The sequence below is a fragment of the Pipistrellus kuhlii genome, unplaced genomic scaffold, assembly GCF_014108245.1.
Source record: "Pipistrellus kuhlii isolate mPipKuh1 unplaced genomic scaffold, mPipKuh1.p scaffold_m20_p_7, whole genome shotgun sequence".
Classification (NCBI taxonomy): Eukaryota; Metazoa; Chordata; class Mammalia; order Chiroptera; family Vespertilionidae; genus Pipistrellus; species Pipistrellus kuhlii.
Genome location: NW_023425573.1, coordinates 66,016,733 through 66,038,582, shown reverse-complemented (window position 1 = coordinate 66,038,582; position 21,850 = coordinate 66,016,733). Strand labels below are relative to the sequence as shown.

General features: G+C 39.8%; 1 protein-coding gene across 1 annotated transcript in view; it reads left to right on the top strand.

The window, feature by feature from the left end:
• The first annotated feature begins 3,740 nt into the window (after positions 1 to 3,740).
• The window catches only part of THSD7B (thrombospondin type 1 domain containing 7B), a 696,543-nt gene continuing 678,433 nt past the window's right edge, over positions 3,741 to 21,850 (top strand). The window contains exon 1 of the mRNA XM_036422004.2: positions 3,741 to 3,908. Within this exon, the coding sequence (XP_036277897.1) occupies positions 3,770 to 3,908 (139 nt within the window). The 5' untranslated portion in view covers positions 3,741 to 3,769. The remainder of the gene's footprint in view (positions 3,909 to 21,850) is intronic.

Genomic DNA, 21,850 nt, shown 5'->3' with positions numbered 1-21,850 from the left:
TGTAGGTGTTTTTCAGAGTAGGATTGCTGTCGCATCCTAACTTAACATGCTTTTGTTCATCATCTAAGTTCTCTATTTCATATATATATATATATTTTTCAACATCAGTTTTGGGTTTCTACTGGCATTATCCTTGTTAGTCAGTGACAAGGGAGTGATGTAGTGACTATAGGAGTCTAGTAAGCTCTCCCAGCCACTATGCCTACGGATCTTCCATGGAGTTGTGGGTCCTGGCTTACGTGAAAACAAAAGAAACCATAAAGACATTGGGTCCATTGGTAGAGTCAGTGCATGTCTTGGACTAGAGAGGAAGCCTATGAGGAGAGCAACATTCATAGCATCCTATACTCAGATAATTTTAATGTAAGTTATTGTATGGTTTTTTTTACAGTAAAAATCCAAAAATTGATGTAAAATTCAAAGTATGTATATATGAACTAGAAGCCTGGTGCACGAATCTGTGCACAGGTGGTATCCCTCAGCCTGGCCTGTGGGGATCAGGTCAAAACCAGCTCTCCAACATCTCCAGAGGGGTTCTGGATTGTGAGAGGGTAGTTCTCGGGTAACGTACCATGGAATCGGGCTCCCTGTCAAATCACTGCAGCTTGGCAGCTCCTGCATTGAGCATCTGCCCTTTGGTGGTCATTATGCATTATAGCTACCAGTTAAATGGTCTAATGATCGAACAGTCATTTAGGCATATATATATATATATATATATATATATATATATATATATATATACATATATTCTCAGTTAGTCATTTCAGCTTGTGTGCAATCTTACTGAAATTCCTAATTCTTTTTTTAAAATTTTATTTATTTTAGAGGGGAAGAGAGAGGGATAGAGAGAGAGAAACATCAATGATGAGAGAGAATCATTGATTGGCTGCCTCCTGCACACCCCCTACTGGGTATCAAGCCCGCAACCCAGGCATGTGCCCTGACCAGAATCGAAAGTGGGACTCTTCAGTCTGCAGGCCAACACTCTTACCTACTGAACCAAACCAGCCAGGGCTCTTAATTCTTTTAAATAATTCTGATTTCCACTTTAGCCATTTAGAGAGCAGCAGATATGCATTTGGTCTTCCCTCTCTGGTTTACATTTCAATAATTTGGATATATTTTTATATATGCTTAATGTTTATGTCCCACTAATGAGAATGGTGATTTCCTGTCATAGAAAAGGTAGCCTTAATAGAGAGCTGGTCCTGCTAGCTAATTACTTTCTCAATAATAATAACAGCTTAGGATCAATTACCCTAAAACACAAATCATCACTTTTATCAACACTTCTCTTATATTGCAGGGACTTTTACCCATCATTTCTTTAGAAGGTCAGTCCACTTGCTTTGACAGGGATATACTTTCAAGTAATTTGTTTATAGAGTTCACTTGGACATTACATTGTTTTAGGTGATATTTATATATATATATTTTTTTTAACAGAATCAATGGTATCTTCTAAAAATGTCCAGACTAAAGTCTTTGAATCAAATTTACATTGTGAATAATTAATCATCCATGTGTTTGTGTGTGTGTGTGCACACACACGCACACACCTATATGCATTGTACATACCTTGAAAAAAATTCTGTTTGTTTCTGAGGAAAATAATGGCCTGGCTTACTTAGTTCACCTTTCAACAGAAGGGAAAGTACTATTCATTGAGATAATGGACTGAGACACTCTTTAAAATTCCATTATACAGTTTCTAAACATTTGTTGTGTTGTTTTCTAAGGCATGTGGACTTGACATTAGCAACATGAAATATCCATAGTCTAAGGTGTGTGTGTGTGTGTGTGTGTGTGTGTGTGTGTGTGTGTGTGTGTAAAGTTGTTTTGATAAGGGGGCACAGTTCACCTGGTAGACAGATGCTAGTTTACATGGGAGCTGAGGTTGCTGGGCTTCTAGGTGGAAGTGAGCCCTTTCCTACATAAATCCATAGTGACCCCTATGGCCCCGTACACTCAGCAGAGCAGGCACTGACAGGCAGACACACATGCCATGGCTGCACTCCATTTCTAACCCCACAGGGGTCTCTGAGGCACTTCTCTAGTTCCCCATAGCTCCAACTCTGAGTACAAGAGCATCTCCTCATCTGGAGAATAAGAGGGAGAGTGCAGCATATGTTTCTTACTGTTATTACGCATGTCTGTAATTTTCCTGTGTGCAAAGGGCTAGAATGTCCCCCTGTGTGCACACAAGTTTGGCTGCTCTAAGGAAGGTCTCCTGGCCAGAGCAATTTAGGTTGTGTAATAATATATGATACTAACTTAAAATGTTTTTACTTTTTCTGATTCACAAATTACCATATGAGCCAGCAATAGCTTTAGCATAAACTAAAATTAATATTTGTGTTGTTCAACCTTTAGCAAAACCTTAGTTGTGGTAAATTGTACATTTGCATGTTTGTGCCAAAGAAATGTGGCCAGTTCAGTTGTGTAGGTCAGAGGTTTTTGGATTGTATCCAGGAATGCTCCAAAGGTTCCATGAAATATTCTAACAGGCCCCTGAGGACAAAGAGTCAAGCAACAGAGCTCTCTGTTATTCCTGCCAGAGCACTCGTTTTCAGGCTTTGCAATCTTGGTATGCAATTCTGAAGTTTGAAGAAAAGCTTTGGGTTGCTTATGCAAGTTTTCTCTTTGTTTCTGCATCGAGGCAAGCCACAGAGAGCTGTTTACTTGAACGTCATTGCTTAACTCCTTACAGAATAATTTTTACTGATGTGTACTTTGTTACTGCAACCTTGGAGTGTTCTAGGTGTGCACTGAGACTCCACTGTATACTGATTTCCCTTGTCTATTTTATTGGTGACCACCATCTGTATTAAGAGGACTTTTGGGTCAATTCCATAAGCAGGGTCATGATTTCTTCTAAAACAATAATTTTAAAAAATACATAATTTTATCCTATGTAAATCATGGCTATAGTAGCTATTTCTTTCCTTTGGTCAGTAAAAAGCTCACAGTCAGCTTTGCTCCCACTTTTAGCACATGTGTGGCTAAATATTTAAGGGTAATAACTTTAATCCTTGATATCTTTTAATCTTTATCATTTTATCCCTTTTTACCTATAACTTTTAAAAAATGTATTTTATTGATTTTTTAGAGAGAGGAAGAGAGAGGGATAGAGAGCTAGAAACACTGATGAGAGAGGACAGCTGCCTCTTGCCTGCAACCAAGGTACATGCCCTCGACAGGAATCAAACCTGGGACCTTTCAGTCAGTAGGCCGACACTATGCACTGAGCCAAACCGGTTAGGGCTCAAATATTTTGTGTGTGTGAGATTCCCCTTTCTTTTTTCTTTTCTTATTACAGAATAAAGTCATTGTCTCTTCCTTAGTCTTTCCATCTCACTTTCTTAACACCACTGCTAGAGCAGTCCTCACCCAATTTTAGACTTTGTTGTGTATTTGTATCTTTCTCCTCAAATTGTGAGCTCCTCAAGGAGTTGTACTGAATAGAAGGTGGGAATAAACCATGTATCTGCCAATGGTCCTTTTAAAAATCAGAGTAAACTGAATCAGGGCCTGTGGATTTCTAACATTGATAATGTCTCCATTAGGTAGGGGTTAAAAATGTGGCTAATTAACTGCTAACCTTACAATGTGCCCTTTCTTTATGGTAATTGGAAATTTGTAATGCCATCATGAAAAAAGTTCTAGCAGTCAATGTGAGTTTTTAGAATTTCTATACGAAGAAACTTACCTGCTTTTCTTTTTTTCTTTTAGGAATAGGCAAGTTGAGAGGCTGAAAATCTGAAGAATGTTTCCAAAGGGTAATGTGGCTGTCATTTGCTGGGTATGGAGGAACATGAGGAAGCTATTTCTATTCCTTTCTCTCTTGCTGTCCCAGGCAGCTCATTTGGAAGGCAGAAAGGATAATCACTTCATCTGGAAACCAGGTAGGAATGTCCTGGCTGTTCCTTTGTCCCATTTTCATTAATGAGAAGAGTATTTTTTCTCTCCTTGCTCTTATTTGTGGAGTAGTGGGAAATATCCAGAGAGGAAAACTAGATTCTTCATTTCAAATAAAACTTACATTTGATTTTTATTCCTGCATAATTGTCACCTCTATCCTTGATGCTTGTTATCCTTCTGAGTTTTCACGTTGCTGTCAATTAAATATATGATTTCCATAGTTACATCTGCTTCTCCTTTGGCAGATATCTTATCACTGTGCAGTACAAAGGTAGCCAGAGTGACACCTGAATTTAGCTGATATCCTCAGCTTAAAATGTCTTGAACCATTCCCGTATGTCTCTTTCTTTTTGGGTACAAACCAGTTAGCTACTTATCATTGACTACTTTCTAATAAGCCTGTATTCCTAGGCTTGAGAGCATGAAAAATTTTCCTAACCATTTGGCTTATTAGTTGTGACTCTAAAGTCACCTTAATGTGTTCTGTACAAAACCAAATGAATAAGGTGAATTGAGTTTGGAGGCTTTCATATAACTTATGTTTTTCTCTAAATACTTCCTTAATTTGGCTGTAGGAAAGATCTGCTGAATTTAATTTTAAAGACTGATAATTTATTAACTTGTATTATTGAACCCTAGACAACTTGGTGCTTTGTATCACTGATGTTTTTCTTTGCTCTAGATTTTAATTTTCTTAAAGCTCCATAATCAGATCATATAAAATATGTATTACTGTTTCGAGAGTCCATTCTTGTGAATACAGATAACTTATATACTTAATAACTTGGAATGGAAAATGTGATGTTGTAGAAGATGTATGGTCCTCAAAGAGTTTTCATTTTAGTCTCATCATCTGTAAATTAAATAGACTGCAAATGTATCGTGTCAGCAAGAAAATATGTGTAAAAGATAAATTTGTAATATTTAAATGACTTTGCAAGAATAAAGTAAATTATGCTGTAAAGTATCTTAAGTAAAAAACCCAGCACCATTAGAGATACAGTCTGGAGGAAAATTTAATTGCATTAAAGTCACTATAAATTAATTTAATTGTGAGCTGTAATATCACATTAGTGATTTGCATTTTTACCATGGTAGTTTTTAGGAAGCTTTGGAAATCGTTCTAAAAGTCAATGTATTTCTATGAATCAGGCTATTTTGTTTTAATCACTAAAGACTAAATATTTTACCAAAAAAAAAATATTTAATTTAAATCTTTATTGGTGAAAGTATTACATATGTCCCCCTTTTTCCCGCATTGATCCTTTCTAGCCTGCCCCCATTCCCCACCCCAAAAACGTTCTCAAAAAAGTGCAGTTAAAATGGAAAGTAGCCAATCTGAAATATGAAAATGTGAACCATGAGGAAGAAAAAAAGATACCTACTAAGAAGGGCTGCTGGTGGCTAACTGTGCTCTAAATTTAAAACAAACAAACAAACAAACAAACAACATACAAAGAAAAAACAGCCCAGTGGCTGTTTTGGCACAGCTGCCTCTCCTCAAACTGCACTTCATGAGCTCAGCACTGAACTGCCAATCTGCACTTAGCTTTTTCCATCTGAGCCAGGCCTTCTAAAGGGGTTCCTGCAATTCTATTTTAACGAATAAAACCAAGGCTCTCCCCATTCAACTGAAGTTATGCAGCTCTAGCCAATCAGAGAGGCTCCATTCTGACCAGTCAGGACAGTGCCCTTTGGACTAATCAAACTTCAAGGATTTGGAGTCCTTATTTGCATGGGAATTGGTAAGTCAGGGGCTGTCCACATAAGCCAGCTCCCCTCTGGCTTAGGGGTACACTTCCCCTTTACACCAAGGGTAGTCTTCTGCATCTCCGTGGCTGAGCTGAAACATGGAAGAAGTCTCAGGAGAGAAGCTCGAAGCAGAGTAGCCAACCAGACCACAAGGAGCAGAGCTGCACAGAGTAATCAGTGCGGGACGTCTCCAGGGCTGCCTGGCACTGAGCTGTGCTACAGCCATGCCATATCACAATCTAGCTGTTGTGCACTGAATAGTTTCCTCATCCACTTTACCCCAAATTGGGATCCCTGTTTGGGTTGAATTAGTGCCAATGAGCATCTGTTGACAAAGGAGAAGTTTTAAGAAAATACGCTCATTTTGAACAAAATTTTAAAAGTAAGTCTGCTTTTCTAAAAGTCAATGGAACAAGATGATACAAATCCACTCTTCAATGGATGATACTTTGTTAATGGTCAAAGTATTTGATTTTATTTTTGCATTGCGTATTTATTACTTGTAGTTGACCAGATATCTTTTAAGTAGAAAAACTTTAAAAGATACAAAATTAAAAACAAAAGTTCATACCTGTGTATATAAATCACAAAAAGCACACACATGCAAATCACTATTATCATTAATTAGGGTTCTGCCGAGAAAATAAATGGTGCTTGCAAAGTAAGTAATTAAGAATAGTTTAATAAAAGGATCATTTGCTCAAGTGGGAAAGTGGGAGTAGGGTTGAAGAACAGCTACAAGGAATTGTAGAGTGCTCCTTGAGCTAGGACTGCATTAATCTTTATGATTTTCAGGACCGGGAGGGGGGGGGGGGATGGTTTCTAGAATCTGGGGAGAAAGCTCTATGGAGATAATGCCAGACAAGGGCATAATCAACTTGCAGCAGAAGTATGGAGGGGCAAGCACAAACCTTCTACCCGGGTTCTCATTGGCTGAATGCAACCAGAAGCCACAACACAAGGGAGCCTATTGATGTGTCCACAGAGACAGCCTCCTGGGCAGGGAGCATGGTGAAGGACAGTGGGGAATGTTAATATGAAAACACCAAATTCATATATGTGCATATGTGCATACCTACGCACACTTTTCTTCATGCAATCAGTCTACGCACACTTTTCTTCATGCAATCAGTCATGCTTTGCATCTGTTTTTGTAGTTTGCTTTTTATCATGTAATGATGTCTTAATGAATGTTACTTTTCAGTTCAAATGGATCAATTTCATCTTCTAATGGTTACATAGTATTATTTTATATTTTATTCCATAATTTATTTAACCAGCATCCCATTGCTTTATATATTTTTTCTCTATTGCTTGGAATTTCACTGTTTTTTAGTGTTTTGCTATTATAAATAATACTGACATAAGTACATTATTTTAAAGATAAACAATAAATCTATTTGAGGATCCATTGAACAATTTTGGGTAATCACCTTCAAAGACAACCCAAACATCTTAGATTCTATTCTCTGCTTATGACTAAATTTATTATATTTTATTTGGATTTAAAAATGTACTGCACTGAAATTTGCTGAATTCTTTGAAGTGTGTTATCAGATTTGCTGAATTCTTGAATTACCAGCCATCCAAGTCCAATGTAATCTGAAGTTGAACAGATTTCCAGGGAGACCCACTTAAATATACTTTGTTTCAGAAACCTAGAAACCATTCTTTGATTTAGATTGTAGTGTCAACCACTAAAGCTCTTTGTTAGTATCTGTTGTTTTCCCCCAAGTCCATAGATGTTAGTCAACCTCATCCAATTTACAGGCATTTTTCAGTGAGTCCTGGCTTTGGATAAACAATGGATTGATGAATCCTAAGAGAATGATATATATGTTGCTGAGGATTTCTGTTCTCAGGGAGAGACAAGAGCTATAGGCTGCAAGATCATTGATCTGGCAAGTATGTTGAATGCCTGTCATCATTGTGCTGCCATCCTCTCATCTATATTTAGTGTCAGGTAGTGTGTCTTGCATGCCAAGAAAGAAGGATCATGTCAGCAACAATATCAGATAAGGAGTGATGGTGGTTTTAAGTAAATGTAACTATTCATGTCTACACACTTTTTAGAGATGAACAGGTCATAATTCTGAAGTCACAGTGACTAATGGTCTTGGTAAAAAAGTCTTCAGTGTTGGAGGTTTGTTCATTCCACTAATACTTGACGAGTCCTTATGATGTGCAAGGTACTATTATAGGCACATGAGATAAATTAAGAATACAATAGACAAATCCTTGGTCTTCATAAACAGGGTGAAAAAAGTAATCAAGAAGTTAATTGTTACGTGGTGTTAAGTGCTTAGAAAGAAAGATAAGGCAAGGAGGAGAGACACACAGTGATAGGTGAGTGATGGAACTTTGAAGCAGGTGGGTTATAGGGTGACTCACTGAGGAAGTGAATTTGGGTAGAGACTTGAAGATAGTGAGGGACCAGTCGTGGAGACATCAAGGTGAAGAGTATTCCAGTTGGAAGGAACTGAGTCAGAAGGCCTTGAGGCAGGAGCATGTGTGGCATGTTTGAGGACCAGAGAGAGGCCAACATGTGGAGCAGAGTGAACATGGGGATTGTGACTGTACAATTGATCGGAGAAGAATGGGACCTGAATCAGATATGTCCTCATAGGTCAACAGACAACAAGAACAATAGTGACTCATGGGGGAGGAAGGGAGGAGTGCAAAGTGATGGGGGTCAATGAGGAAAAAAGGACATCTGTAATGCTTTCAACAATAAAGATAAATTTTAAAAAACTTACTTTTGGTGTTTGCTCTGGATGAGATAGAAAGACACTGGAGAGTTTTGAGAGAATGGTGACATAACCCAACTTTCCTTTCAGTAAGATTTTAATAGAATCATTGTGGGCAGTCAGTGAGAATAGTAGAAGGGGGAGACTAATTAGGAGGCAACACAGAAATAAAGAGGAGAGGTTACAGCTTGAACCAAGGTCAAGGCAGTGAAGATGGTGGAAAAGGATTGGACTTTGGAAATATTTAAGGCCTTGCTTTTCAACCAGGGGTAATTTTTTCCTGTAGAGGACACGTGGCAATATTTGGAGGTCTTTCTGATTGTCACAACTGGGGTGTGCTACTCTCATCTGTGAGTAGAAGCCAGGGATGCTGCTAAACATCCTATGTACAGGACAGCTCCCCACAACAAAAAATTACCAGGCCTCACAATGTCAACAGTGATTGGGAAACCCTGGTTTAAGGTAAAACTATCTGGATTTACTGATGTGTAGAAGGGGGTAGAGATACCAGGGTGATACTAAAGCTTTTCCCTGAGCCACTGGAAGAGTCGATTTGTCATCATTTAATATGGACTGACTATGGAGGAGCTGGTGTGGAGGAATTATTAGGACATTGGTATTGAATGTATTGAAGTTTTGAATCTGTTAGAAATTTCTGTGGAGATGTTGACCAGGCAGGTGAATATGTGGATCTGAATTCTGGAGAAAGGTATTTCTTAGAGATGTGAATCTGAACATCACTAGCAAAGAGGTAGAATTTCAATGTGTAGCCTTAGAAATAAAGAGGTAGCCTTGAAATGTATGATTCTGTATATGTAGAGAATACATTTCCAAAATGTACTTCCTTTGGGTCAAGTGACATTTAAAAAATTATTGTGGTAAAATATATTCGATACATAACATAAACTTTACCATTTTAACCATTTAAAAGTATACAATCCAGTGACATTTAGTATATTCACAATGTGATAGAAGCATCACCATTGCGTGGTTTTAGAACATTTTCATCATTCCAAATTACATTTGCAAGTGAGTTTATGATAAAGAATGAAAAAAAATTTGTGCTATAAATAATAAAGTCTGAAAAAAAAAAAACCCCACATATTTTCTCTTTGTGGATGTTCTTTTAATTGTATTAAGTCATCATAAGAGATCACTCTAGTGTAGGGGTGTCGAACTCAATCAGAGAAGGGGCCAAAATCTAAAATCCAGCCTAAATCGCGGGCCGAATGGTTTACTGAACAGTCATAAACTGTCATTGTGATGGAAATGCAGCAGAGTGCAGTGATGACAGTGCAGTGCGGGCCACATTGCAAGGCCTGGCGGGACGGATTTGGCCTGCGGGCCTTGTGTTTGACACATGTGCTCTAGTGTACTAAACAGATCTAGAGCCTTGCACACATACAGAACCACATTTAAATCCTGTCTCTAAATAGAAGGAAGATATTGCTCCTCTCTGAGCTTTATTTATCCATCTGAAATTGAGGGTGATAAATACCTCACAGACTGTTATGAAAATTAAGTAAAATAATATATGGAAATAGCTAATATATAGTGTCTATTCAATAAATGTTAGCTATTACTTGTCATTATCTACATAATAAAAGCCTAAGTGACCATTATGGTGGAATGACCAAAACAACCAGTCACTCTGATGTGCACTGACCACCAGGGTGCAGAGGTTCAGTGCAGGAGCTGACCCCTGGTGGTCAGTGCCCTTCCACAGGGGGAGTGCCTCTCAGCCAGAAGTCAGGCTCATAGCTGGCAAGTGCAGCAGCGGTGGCAGGAGCCTCTCCTGTCTCCATGGCAGCACTAAGGAGCAGCAAGCCGAATGTTAAAATGCAGTGAGCCTGCAGGCGAGGAGTCCCAGACTGCGAGAGGGATGTCTGACTGCCGTCTTAGGGAGAATGAGCCAAAGCCAGCAAGTGGACATCCCCTAAAGGCTTCTGGTTAGGAGGGCACAGGCCAGGCTGAGGAACACCCCCCCCCCCCCAACACACCCAAGTGCATGAATTTCATGCACCTGGCTTCTAGTTATATAATAATTTTATGTTTAAAATAGTCTGCTTTTTTGCTTTTCATTTTATACATATTCCTCTTCCCTAGACACACAACAGAGAAAGCTCAGTTTGATAGCTATATAGATTTTTTTTAAATAAATGTATTTTTATTGATTTCAGAGAGGAAAGGAGAGGGAGAGAGAGATAGAAACATCAATGATGAGAGAGAATCATTGATTGGCTGCCTTCCACATGCCCCCTACTGGAGATCAAGCCTGCAACCCAGGCATGTGCATTGACTGGAATTGAACTGGGACCCTTCAGTCTATAGGCAAGTGCTCTATTCACTGAGCCAAACCAGCTAGGGCAATAGCTATATAGATTTTATTAATTGTCTAATTTCACTGATTGTTTAGGTCTGAAATTTTGTATATGATTGACTCTTAGAAAGTTATAATTTCAGTAGCTCCTTCACAGTGAATAAAAAGGGTCAAAATAATCAACTATATTCTAAGAACTAAGTAAATAAGTTGGAATTAATCTTCTTAGGAGAAAAAGAGAAGAGAGAAATAGACTATTAAAATAAAATAAATTAAGAAAAAGGGATCTTACATAAGTTAATGCTTATTATAGCTTAAATAATAATGTTTTCATTGTGGAAAATACTTTGAGATAAAATGTATGAAAATATGTATATTTTAAGTTTAGGAATCTTAGAGAAATAAAATGTTCTTAGTAGGGAGCTAATTTTGAATATGAGCTAGAAATCCAGGAAATATTTCTCCTGGGAATTTGATTAAATTAAAATCATTTTAATTATTTTTATGGATATTAATTTATCTTAGAGGCATGTGTTTAATGAACTCTCAGTGGTGTTATTTCTGTGATATCAAAAGCATAGGAAAACATGGCATGGGATTTATGGCAGAAAGTTCTAATTACTTTTCTTAGAGACCATAAGTACTAATTTTATCATGCTCCTGATAAGTCTGAAACAGTCTATATTATCCAAGTAATCTATATATATATAAAAGCCTAGTGACCAGGCGGAATTACTGGAATAACCAGAACCACTGGTCGACTAGTTGTTATGATGTGCACTGACCACCAGGGGGGAGACACTTAATGCAGAAGCTGCCACCAGGTGGTCTGTGTACTCCCATGATGGAGCGCTGCTCAGCCAGAACCTGGACGCATGGCCGCACTACAAAGTGGCAGCAGCAGGCACAGCAGCCAAGATGAGCATGAGTCACACAGTGCCCAGCCTTGGTTTGGGTTCCTCCCTGGCTGCCTGCTGCTTGGTGCACTGCTATGGCCCTCCGGAGATATCTGGCTGAAGGAGAACAGGCCTAAACCAGAAGTCAGACATCCCCTGATTGCTATTTAACCATCGTTGGTTTCCTGAAGGCTTTTCAAAAGCCTCTTTCAGGGAAGGCTTTTCTTCCCCCCCTAGTAGCATGCAATTCAAAGGCATTAGCCACAGAGCCACCACCGTGGATCCGCCCAATCTCTTCCACATCCTGTTGGGGCAAGTACCGCGGGTGCAGTCCCTGTGACATTCCCCTCCCAGGATGATGCTGCACTCCCTAACCTTCCACACACCAAGAGATAAATGTGGATTCTCAAAGGCAGGCCCTTCAAGGAGCTTCATCTGGGGGATGGGAGGAGTTACTCACTTCTGACACCCCACCCTTTGCTTTAAGGCTGCATTCTTCCTCCCTAACACATGTTGCTTGAAGTACATGATGGTTTGTGTTTAGATATGTGATAACTATGGGAAAAGCAAAGTTTTGTGCTTTAGAGTAAAAGAGTCTGGAGTCTTTGGGAAGGTTTCTCTTTCTCTTTCTCTCTCTCACACACATACACACACACTCACTCCTTCCTACCCTCTTCCCTGGCCCATTCGCCAAAAGATCCCAGATTGCAACAGGGCACAGGCCAGGCTGAGGGACACTCCTCCATGCACAAATTTTGTACACCAAGCCTCTAGTATAAAATAAACAACTCTCCGTTCCCCTCCTAATGTATGCTCTCTGAGGACAGAGATCTTTGCTGGTTTTATTGACTGATAAATTCCAAGTACCAATAACATAAATAGCTGTTATATGAAACATAAAATTTGTGCACTGGGGTGGAGGGTGTCTTTAAGCCTAGCCTTCACCTTCTCCAAGCTGGGACGTCCCTCTCACAATCCGAGACTACTGGCTTCTAACCAGTCGCCTGCCTGATTGCCCCTATCCGCTTCTGCCTGCCAGCCTGATGACCCCCTAACCTGAATGATGCCTAACTGCTCTCCTGCCAGCCTATTTGCCCCTAACTACCCTCCCCTGCAGGCCTGGTCCCCCCAAATGCTCTCCCCTAAAGGCCTGGGTCTTCCCAAACTGCCCTTTCCTGAAGGCCCAGTTGCCCCCAACTTTCCTCCTCTGCCAGCCTGGTTACCCCTAACTGCTCTCCCCTGTAGGCTTGATTGCCTCCAACTGCCCTCCCTTGCAGGCCTGGTCCCTCCCAACTGCCCTCCTCTGCTGGCCATCTTGTGTTGGCTATCTTGTGTCCACATAGGGGCAGCCATCTTTGACCACATAGGGGCAGCCATGTTGTATATTGGAGTGATAGTCAATTTGCATATTACTCTTTTATTAGATAGGATAGAGGCCTGGTTCACGGATGGGGGCCAGCTTGTTTTCCCCTGAAGAGTGTCCCAGATTGGGATGGAGGTTCCCTTGGGGCGTGGGGCAGTCTAGGTGAGGGCCCTATGGTCGTTTGCAGGCCAGCCATGGCCCTCCTTCCCAAGCAAAGGCCCTGGCATGTGAGATTTATTTATCTTCTATAATTGAAACTTTGTAGCCTTGAGTGGAAGCCTTGACCCACCAGGGGTGTGGGGAAATCTTAGCATCCTCCATTATGAGAGAAACCCAAGCCTCCTATTCGCTCTGTGGCCATAGCCATCTTGGTTGGGTTAATTTGCATACTCACTCCTGATTGGCTGGTGGGCATAGCTTGTGGGTGTAGAGCACATGTGTCAAACACAAGGCCCGCGGGCCAAATCCGTCCGCCAGGCCTTGCAATGTCGCCCGCACCGCGCTGTCATCACTGCACTCCGCTGCGTTTCCATCACAATGACAGTTTATGACTGTTCAGTAAACCATTCGGCCCACGATTTAGGCTGGATTTTAGATTTTGGCCCCTTCTCTGATTGAGTTCGACACCCCTAGTGTAGAGAGTGATTATTAATTTGCATATTGCTCTTTTATTATATAGGATGTCTGCATGGCTATTGTTCTCCACTGGGCCAGGCAGGGTACTATGCTTTTATACTTTTTTTCTTTCAGCTTTTTACTTTACACAGAACTTATATTTCAAAACAAAACCTCATCTTTTGCTTCACCTTTTTTGACACACTCATGCACTGCTCCAAACCGTGTGTCATGGTTTTCTTTGGGAGTCCCTTCCCCCTGACACAGTCTGGCTTGCTGTACAGTTGTCATCTTTGGAACCTCCTTGCATTTCTCATCTTGCACCCCATTGCTTTATTTTCTGAAACTGCTAGTTTTATCGTGTAGAACTACCAAAATAGGGTACTTTGGAAGTAATTTTTCACATCTGAAAGATTCTCTGTGCTTGTCATATTTTGACCGATAGCTTGCATATGGAGTTCAAGGTTAAAGAGCATGCTTTCTGGTGAATTTTGAAGGAAATTCTGTGTTCTAGCCTCCAGTGTTGCTACTAAGAAGTTTCATGTTATTCTCATCTCATCTCTTTTCACCTTACATGTTTGTTTTCCTCTCTGGACTTTTCTTTTTACCATAGAATTCTGAAATATCATGATTACATACTTTGAGAGTCCTTTCTCCTGTACTGAGTTGGCAATAGGATAATATTTCAATCACTATGCCCATGTCCTACAGTTCTGATATGTATTTTCTATGTTTCTAACCCCCTCTTATCTCTGTTTCTTGTGAACCTTTTTAGACAGTGGTTGCAATTCTCTAAAGTATCTTCAACTTCTAGATATTTTTTCTACTTTTTCTTTTGTTTGTGTTTTTCTAATTCCTAAAATTTTTATTATCTTTCTTCTTCCAGCCCTTCCAGTGTATTTGTTCTCCTCAAGAATGTCCTCAGAGGAGATGGATTTTGCTCTCCGTGGAGACTGAGGAAAAGACAGAGGAAGGGATCTGAGGGGTCAATTAGTTCCATATGTAGACTTTTAATTATTCCCCATAAAGCTGTAAGCTTTACTCCTTTCACTGTCTCTAGACCCCAGACTTTCTCAGAGTCCTACAAGTATATACGGGCTTTACCTGTTGTTGCTGCCAAACTCTTCTGTAGGCATTAACCTTCAGCTTCCTTCCTATTGGCAGAGCGCTTACTGCCCCTCTATTTGCTCTCCATGCTCCAGAATGCATTGCTCTCTGTTTTCTAACTCTAGCTCTGTGTTCTTGACACTTATTGAGTTATATGTTTTAGTGCCTTTACTGTCATGTCAGTGGGGTATTAGGAGATTAAGAGGGAGTGAGAATATGTATTTGTGTCATGTCCCTCAGTTAATGGGAAGTCTCTCTATTGCTATGTATTGTTTAAGATTATCTTCTTAGCAACAAAAAATGAATATGAATTAACCATGTCATCCTTATGTTTCTTTTGCTTTTTGAGTTACTCTGGTAAACAAACTGTGGTTAATGTAGAGAATCTGAGATACTATTACTCTCTTATATTGATCACTTTTGCCCCAAAAGAGGAAAATAATAAACTATTGTGGAAGTAAGTAGCTTTGTATTTCACTCATGGGTACACTTCACTAGAATGGTAACATAAGAAATGGTAAGAATGACATATGGATACTGGTGTGTGTGTGTGTGTGTGTGTGTGTGTGTGTGTGTGTCCATCCTCAGAGTTAATAATTTTTTAATTGAATGCAGCTGCTAAAAGATTTTTGTTACATATGCACTATGTTGAAAAGAAGTGGCTGCATTTTTAATCTTAAAGAAAACCATTTGAGGCTTACTTAGCTGTGTTTTTAGAGAACCTGTGAACACTAAAGATGTTGATGCTACATACTAAGCAGACTGATGGGGTTCAGTGCAGGCATACTGGGTCAGACTGAGTGCTAAGCTAAACTGTTGGCAACCTCAATTTTATGCCTTTGCTTTCTCATAAGTAAAGTGGGAATAAATTAGAAAATCTGAGTAAAACATAGTTAATACTCTGTAATACATACTCAGAGAACATTATCTATACTCAAAATAAATATTACATGATCAAAATCATAACTCAGTACTCAACATTATTTTTATTGTTGTTTAATGGTTGCTACTTTATGAGATGTATGCCCTTCCCACCTTCTGTCATGTAGAATATACTTTAGTTTGCATATATAAACATACACCTATATCATTTATTTTAAAAGGTCATTTGTTATTAGTTTACTTCACTTTAAAGTTTATTTTAAAAAATAAGTATTTCCATTTTATTGCTTATTTATAGTGGTATTCCTCATGTTCTTTAGCTATTTCTAGTATTGGATCTCTAATATTTCCCCTGGCATTTCCATTCATAACACTCTGTATTATTGTTTTCAAAACAAGGGCTATGGGATTCTATCAGAGAAATTACCAGGCAGAATGCAATCTCAAAGATTTCTCAAGAGCCAAAAATGTGTGGCCTGTTTGACCAAACCTGGGTTTGAACTTAGATGTGTCTATAAGATTGACTTCTTCTATCTTCACACTCAAAATGAGAAAAAGTGAGGATGCAAGCAACACTTTTATATTTAACAATAGGTAAAAATAATATTATATTATAATACCTTTTCTTTTATTTATCTTACATATTCCTCACAACACCTGAGACATAGTCAGGTTTTCTCATTTTTTCAGGAAGAGACTGAGTTTGAAGAGCACACATATTGAGTAAACAGAACTGAGACGAGCCCAGTGCCTTTTCCCTACTTGAATCTTCATTTTTCAAAGGTCTTTCGTTTTCTGTTTTGAAACTTTTATTGAAACTGCTTATGATGCTGCTGTTCTCAGTAGAGAGGCTCGTGAACCAAAAATATTACTACTTTTTAAGTATTTCCTCAGATTTCATGTTAACTGGTTATCATTTTTGGTGGTTAATAATCCAGATACATGTTTATAAGTGGAGGCTTCTTTTTTATAGCTGTTACAATACTATAATTTTTAGCATGAAATATTATTTTAGCAACTTTATTGAAGTATAATTTATATACCCCAAATACACTCATTTAAAATGTACATTTCAACTATTTTAACTATATTCACTAAGTTGTGCAACCCTCATCACAATCTAACTTCACACTTAATCCCTTTCCCACCCCATCCTTAGGCAACCACTGGTCTATTCTCTGTCTCTATAGATTCGCCTTTCCTGGAAATGTCATATAAATGTAATAACAGAGGATGCATTATTTTTTTTGTGATTGACTTTAATCACTTAGAAGAACATTTTAACTTTATATTATGGCATATATCAATATTTCATTCCTTTATATTGCTGAATAGTACATTCTCTACTTTATTGATATAACATTTTTTTATTTACTCATGAATTGATGGACATTTGGTTTGTTTTCACATACTTGCTGATATGCTTTTCTCATTGCATTGACTTGGCATGTTTGTGAAAATCAGCTAACTATAAATATAAGGCTTTATTTTTGGACTTTTAAGCTCTGTTCCACTGATCTATGCTATCCCTGAGCCAGTACTATACTGTCTTGATAACCAAAGCTTATCATGATAAATTTATAATAAATTTTAGTATTGGGAAGTGAAAACCTTTCAACTTTTTTTTCTCCTCAAACATTGATTTTGCTATTCTGAGACTTTTGCATTTCCATTTCAATTTTAGGGTAAGGTTGTCAATTTCTGCATGAAAGCCTGCTGGAATTTTCATACAGATAATGCTGAATCTATAGAACAACCTAGAAATAATTGCAATCTAGAGAATATTGAGTCTTCCAATCTAGTTTGAAAGCTATTGTGATTCTGTTTCTTTAAGCTCTGTTCAAAGATCAACCCAAATGTCTGTGTCTGGTGCTCTATAATTCTAGCCTCCTGGGAGTTAAATTTCTTGCTTTTGTTTTAGTTTTTATCAATATTGTATATTATTAAATACTTCAACTACAATTGATCAATCAACTAGATGGCATAAAGATGTTTATTGCATTCTTAAATGTGATTTTGAAACTGTATTTTGGCACTGTAATTTTTCTTCTAAGAACACTTGCACAATTTTATAAGGTAAGTCTATTGAAGAATGTATTTCAATTAACATGAATCAATTTTGTATAAGAATATGCCTATAGTTTCCAGTGAAACACAGCTCTATTTACTGTCTGGAATTAGTGGGAAGTTTTAAAAAGGTCAAAAAGTAAGAGTAAGTGAGAATCTTGTTTATTATATCCCAGTGAGTTTATGTTATAGTTGTAAGTGGAGCTCCTGAAGTTGCTGGTGGGAAAATTTCAGGATTATGACTAAATGGACATTCATATGTTTGATACCTCCCAGTATTATAGTAAGTTCAGAAAATCAGATGGATTCTGATTTTCCTAGGAGAATATTACATGTTGAGCATTGTAAATTGATATTAAGATCCAATCATTGAATAATTTAAACAAAGTGTGAGTTCTGTAGTTGTAGGCATTTTGCGAGTATGCTGGTAATATAGAATCTTTGCTGTCAGCTCCCTGCACATAAGCATGTTTGTATGGCTATACATGAAAAATCACTTTTTACATTAGAACTTAATAAAAACTTCCCTAATCTGAACACTAAGCTCTACTCCCTGTGCGATTAGTGATTTCATTTCTTTCCCAGCAGTTGGGTAATGATTATGGCTCCAGATGCAATGAAAGTGATAAAGAGATTGATTAATTTCACTTGAAAGAATATATGTTCAAAGAGAATCCAAATGGAACACCATGAATGAAGATCAGACATGTTTGCCACTGAGAGGTGTACCCTTACCTTGTATCCCATTGTTGCTGAGAGTAAATCCAATGGGATCTCTATCCACTTGGCCCTATAGACTATGGGGTCTTGCTCATAACCCAGTATACACGTGTTTAGTGTATCTGTTCTTGTTGTCTTTCTCTGTCTTTGTAATACACTACTAGTGACAGTCAGAAAGATTCCTTTGTCTCCTTTACCCTAGGGATGCCTTTGAGTTGTGTGTTGTTATTGATCAATACAAACAATATTTCCTCCAAACTAGAGCTTAATGCAGAACACACACACACACACACACACACACACACACACACATGCCAAAACCCCTTTATAGTTTAGTGTGGAAAACATTTTGAATATTAAAGCAGTGTGATCATAAAGAAAAGCCTTTGATTACATTTTATAAAAATCAATAAAGGGTCTGTTTATTTAATGCTTTATCAGCTTATATTTATTGAATATTTCATATTTCCAAGGACACTTTATCATAAATATGACTTTCCTCTACTACTCTTTATTTTCATGCATTCAGCAACTTTTTAAATACTTTTGACAATTTAAAAGTGATTGAAAACTTACTTTTTAAGATAAAAATAAAACATCTAAAATGTTAATGAAAGAAAGATGCACAGATGTGATTTTAGCATGGATCTCAAATGTAGTGAGTTTTGTTTTTACTTCTGTAAATCAGCAGGCATATATTCCTGGGTAAATAAAAGACATGCGTTCTCCTCTTGAGAAAGTCTCACATACAAATCTCCATCATAAGCCATGAGGTGAGAGAACTATATACATTCATGATACTTCTTAGAAAAAAGCATAGTTTTTACTTAATGATAACTGTAAGTCCAGAAAGTATCCTTATTTCTTGAATTTTCTGATTGTTTTTATTTTAATGTATTTTTATTGATTTCAGAAAGGAAGGGAGAAGGAGAGAGAAAGAGAAACAACAATGAAAAGAGAGAATCATTGATTGACTGCCTCCTGCCCACCCCACACTGGGGATCAAGCCCACAACTTGGGCTTGTGACCTTGGTTTTTGTTTGTTTTTTTTCAGTCCCTGGTACTACTACTACTACTACTACTACTTCTTCTCCTTCTTCTTCTTCTCCTTCTTCTTCTTCTTCTTCTTCTTCTTCTTCTTCTTCTTCTTCTTCTTCTTCTTTTATATCAATCTTTATTGTTTATATTATTACAAAGTTTCCTCATTTCTTTCCCCCTCCACCAGGTTCCCAGCCCACCCTCCCCCCACTCCTCACCCCCCATTGTCCTCATCCATAGGTGCACAGTTTATGTTCAGTCTCTTCCTGCATCTACCACTCCCCTTTTCCCAGAGAACTGTCAGTCCATTCCCCTCCCATATCGCCGACTCTACTACAATCAACAGCTAATATTGTTCATCAGGTTTTTCAATCTCCTTTTTTTTGTTGTTGTTGTGTGTGTTTTTTTTTAATTAATAAACTTTTACACTTCTAAGAATAAATTTTAAAATCTAATAATTTTAAACCTTGTTTTTTTCTGCCCGGGAATTGAGAAGCAAACCTGCTTACATGTAAACTTGCCCTTAGGCTATCAAAAGGTGTAGCCATTCAAGTGTAAATGACACATTGTTTAAAGTTAGTTGCTGGTTGGAATTGGATTACCTGTTCTGAGTGGGAATGGCTTGTCCTCCCCTTTCTCCATTAAAACCAAGGTGTCAGCCTTAAAACCTCTCCTTGGCAAGAGACCTTAAACTTCTAGAACTTAAAATTTTTCAGATAGTCAATCAGTTACTCAGCATTTTCTCAAATCAATAATACCTCCACATGCCCAAGGATACACTTCACACAAAAGACATTTCCAAATAGATCAAACAACCTCATCCAGACCCCACACAAGGCACTCACAGATCAACACTCCAGCGCTATACTAACTCAACACTTCCAGATCTAAGCCTTCATCACTTGATTCAGCAGACCCCCAAGCTCCCGCAAAAGTTTCCAGCCACCTCCGAGAGGCAGTCCTGGGGCACGGGCAGGCAAGGATCGAGCTGTTTCAGGCCTGGCTGCTCCAGGCCGGGCCTCTGCTGCTCTGGACCGCTCCACAACCAGATGCTCCAGGTCTGGCCACTGCTGCTCCTGGCCTGGCTGCTGCTGCTCTGGGCCTGGCTGCTCCCGACCCGGCCGCTCCAGGCTTAGCGCCTCCCGACCTGGCTGCTCCGAGCTTGGTTGCTGCTGCTCTGGGCCTGGCTGCTCCCCACCCGGCTTCCCTGGGTCCGGCTGTTCCGGGCCCAGCCACTCTGGGCCTGGGTGCTCCTGACCTGGCCACCCTGGGCTTGGCCGCCTCCGCCCCAGGCCTGGCTGCCACTGACCCAGATCTGGCTGCTCTGGGCCTGGCTGCTGCTGCTCCGGGCCCAGCTGCCACTGCCTTGTGCCTGGCCACTCTGGGCCTGGCTGCCGCCATTCCAACATTTTTTTTTTTTAAATGCATTTATGTTGCAATGTTGGCTGCTGAGTTGAGTTCTGACTTAGTCTTCGATTTTTCAAGATCTTCTTTGTATTCTTTTTTAAGTAATTTTACTATCTTTTGCTATAACTTGATTTCTTCACATTGAAAACTTCTTTGGTTTCTTCCTCCTTGTCCTGGAAGCTCAGCAGGCTGGCCTGAGGCACCCCTTTGTTCTCCGAGGGCTCCTGTGTGGCTTCAGCCTGTTGCCAGGGTCAGCGTCGCCCAGGAAGCAGCCCCTGGCTTCAGCTCCGTGGCCTGCACTCAGCAGTCGAGGGCCCAGTGGCACGCCCCCCCTCCCCCCATGGACCCCGTCGCCTGGCTCCTTGCAGGTGCCCGGCTGGCCGGTGTGCGGCAGCGGCTCCTGCTCCTCATCACATTCCTCCCAGTCTAGAGCTTTTTTTTTTTTCTCCTTCCCACTAGGGGAATCCAGCATCAGAGTCAACAGACTCTCCCCTGCACGCAATGTGCACAACTCCGGAGGCTCTGCCCCTCACTGTTCCCCTGGGACTCCATCTCACAGCCCCGTCTCCCTCTGTTTGAGCCTGGGTCCCCAGGGTCTGGCCTAGAACTGGGGTTCAGAGCAGTCGGAACTGGGGCTCAGCACAGCCAGAGGTTTTGTTTCCTTCCCGCCAGGGCAATCTAGCATCAGAGTCAACATTCTGTCCTCTGCGCACAATGTGCGGGACTCGGGGGCCTCCACTTTTCGCTGCTCCCCTGGGATTTCGCCTCACAGCCCCGTCTCCCTCTGTCTGAGCCTGGGTCCCCAGGGTCTGGCCCAGAACTGGGGCTCAGCACTGCCGGTTCTGGGGTTCAGCCCAGTCCGGGGCTTTTATTTCCTTCCTGCTAGAGAACGCCAGGCAGGCACCCAGCCTTCTCCTCCTCTCCGGCTCTGTCCTCTCCGCGAGCGAGCAGCATGTCTCCGTACCTTAGGCTTTTTCAGCTCCTCTGATTTTCCTTCTGGTTTTCTCTTTCC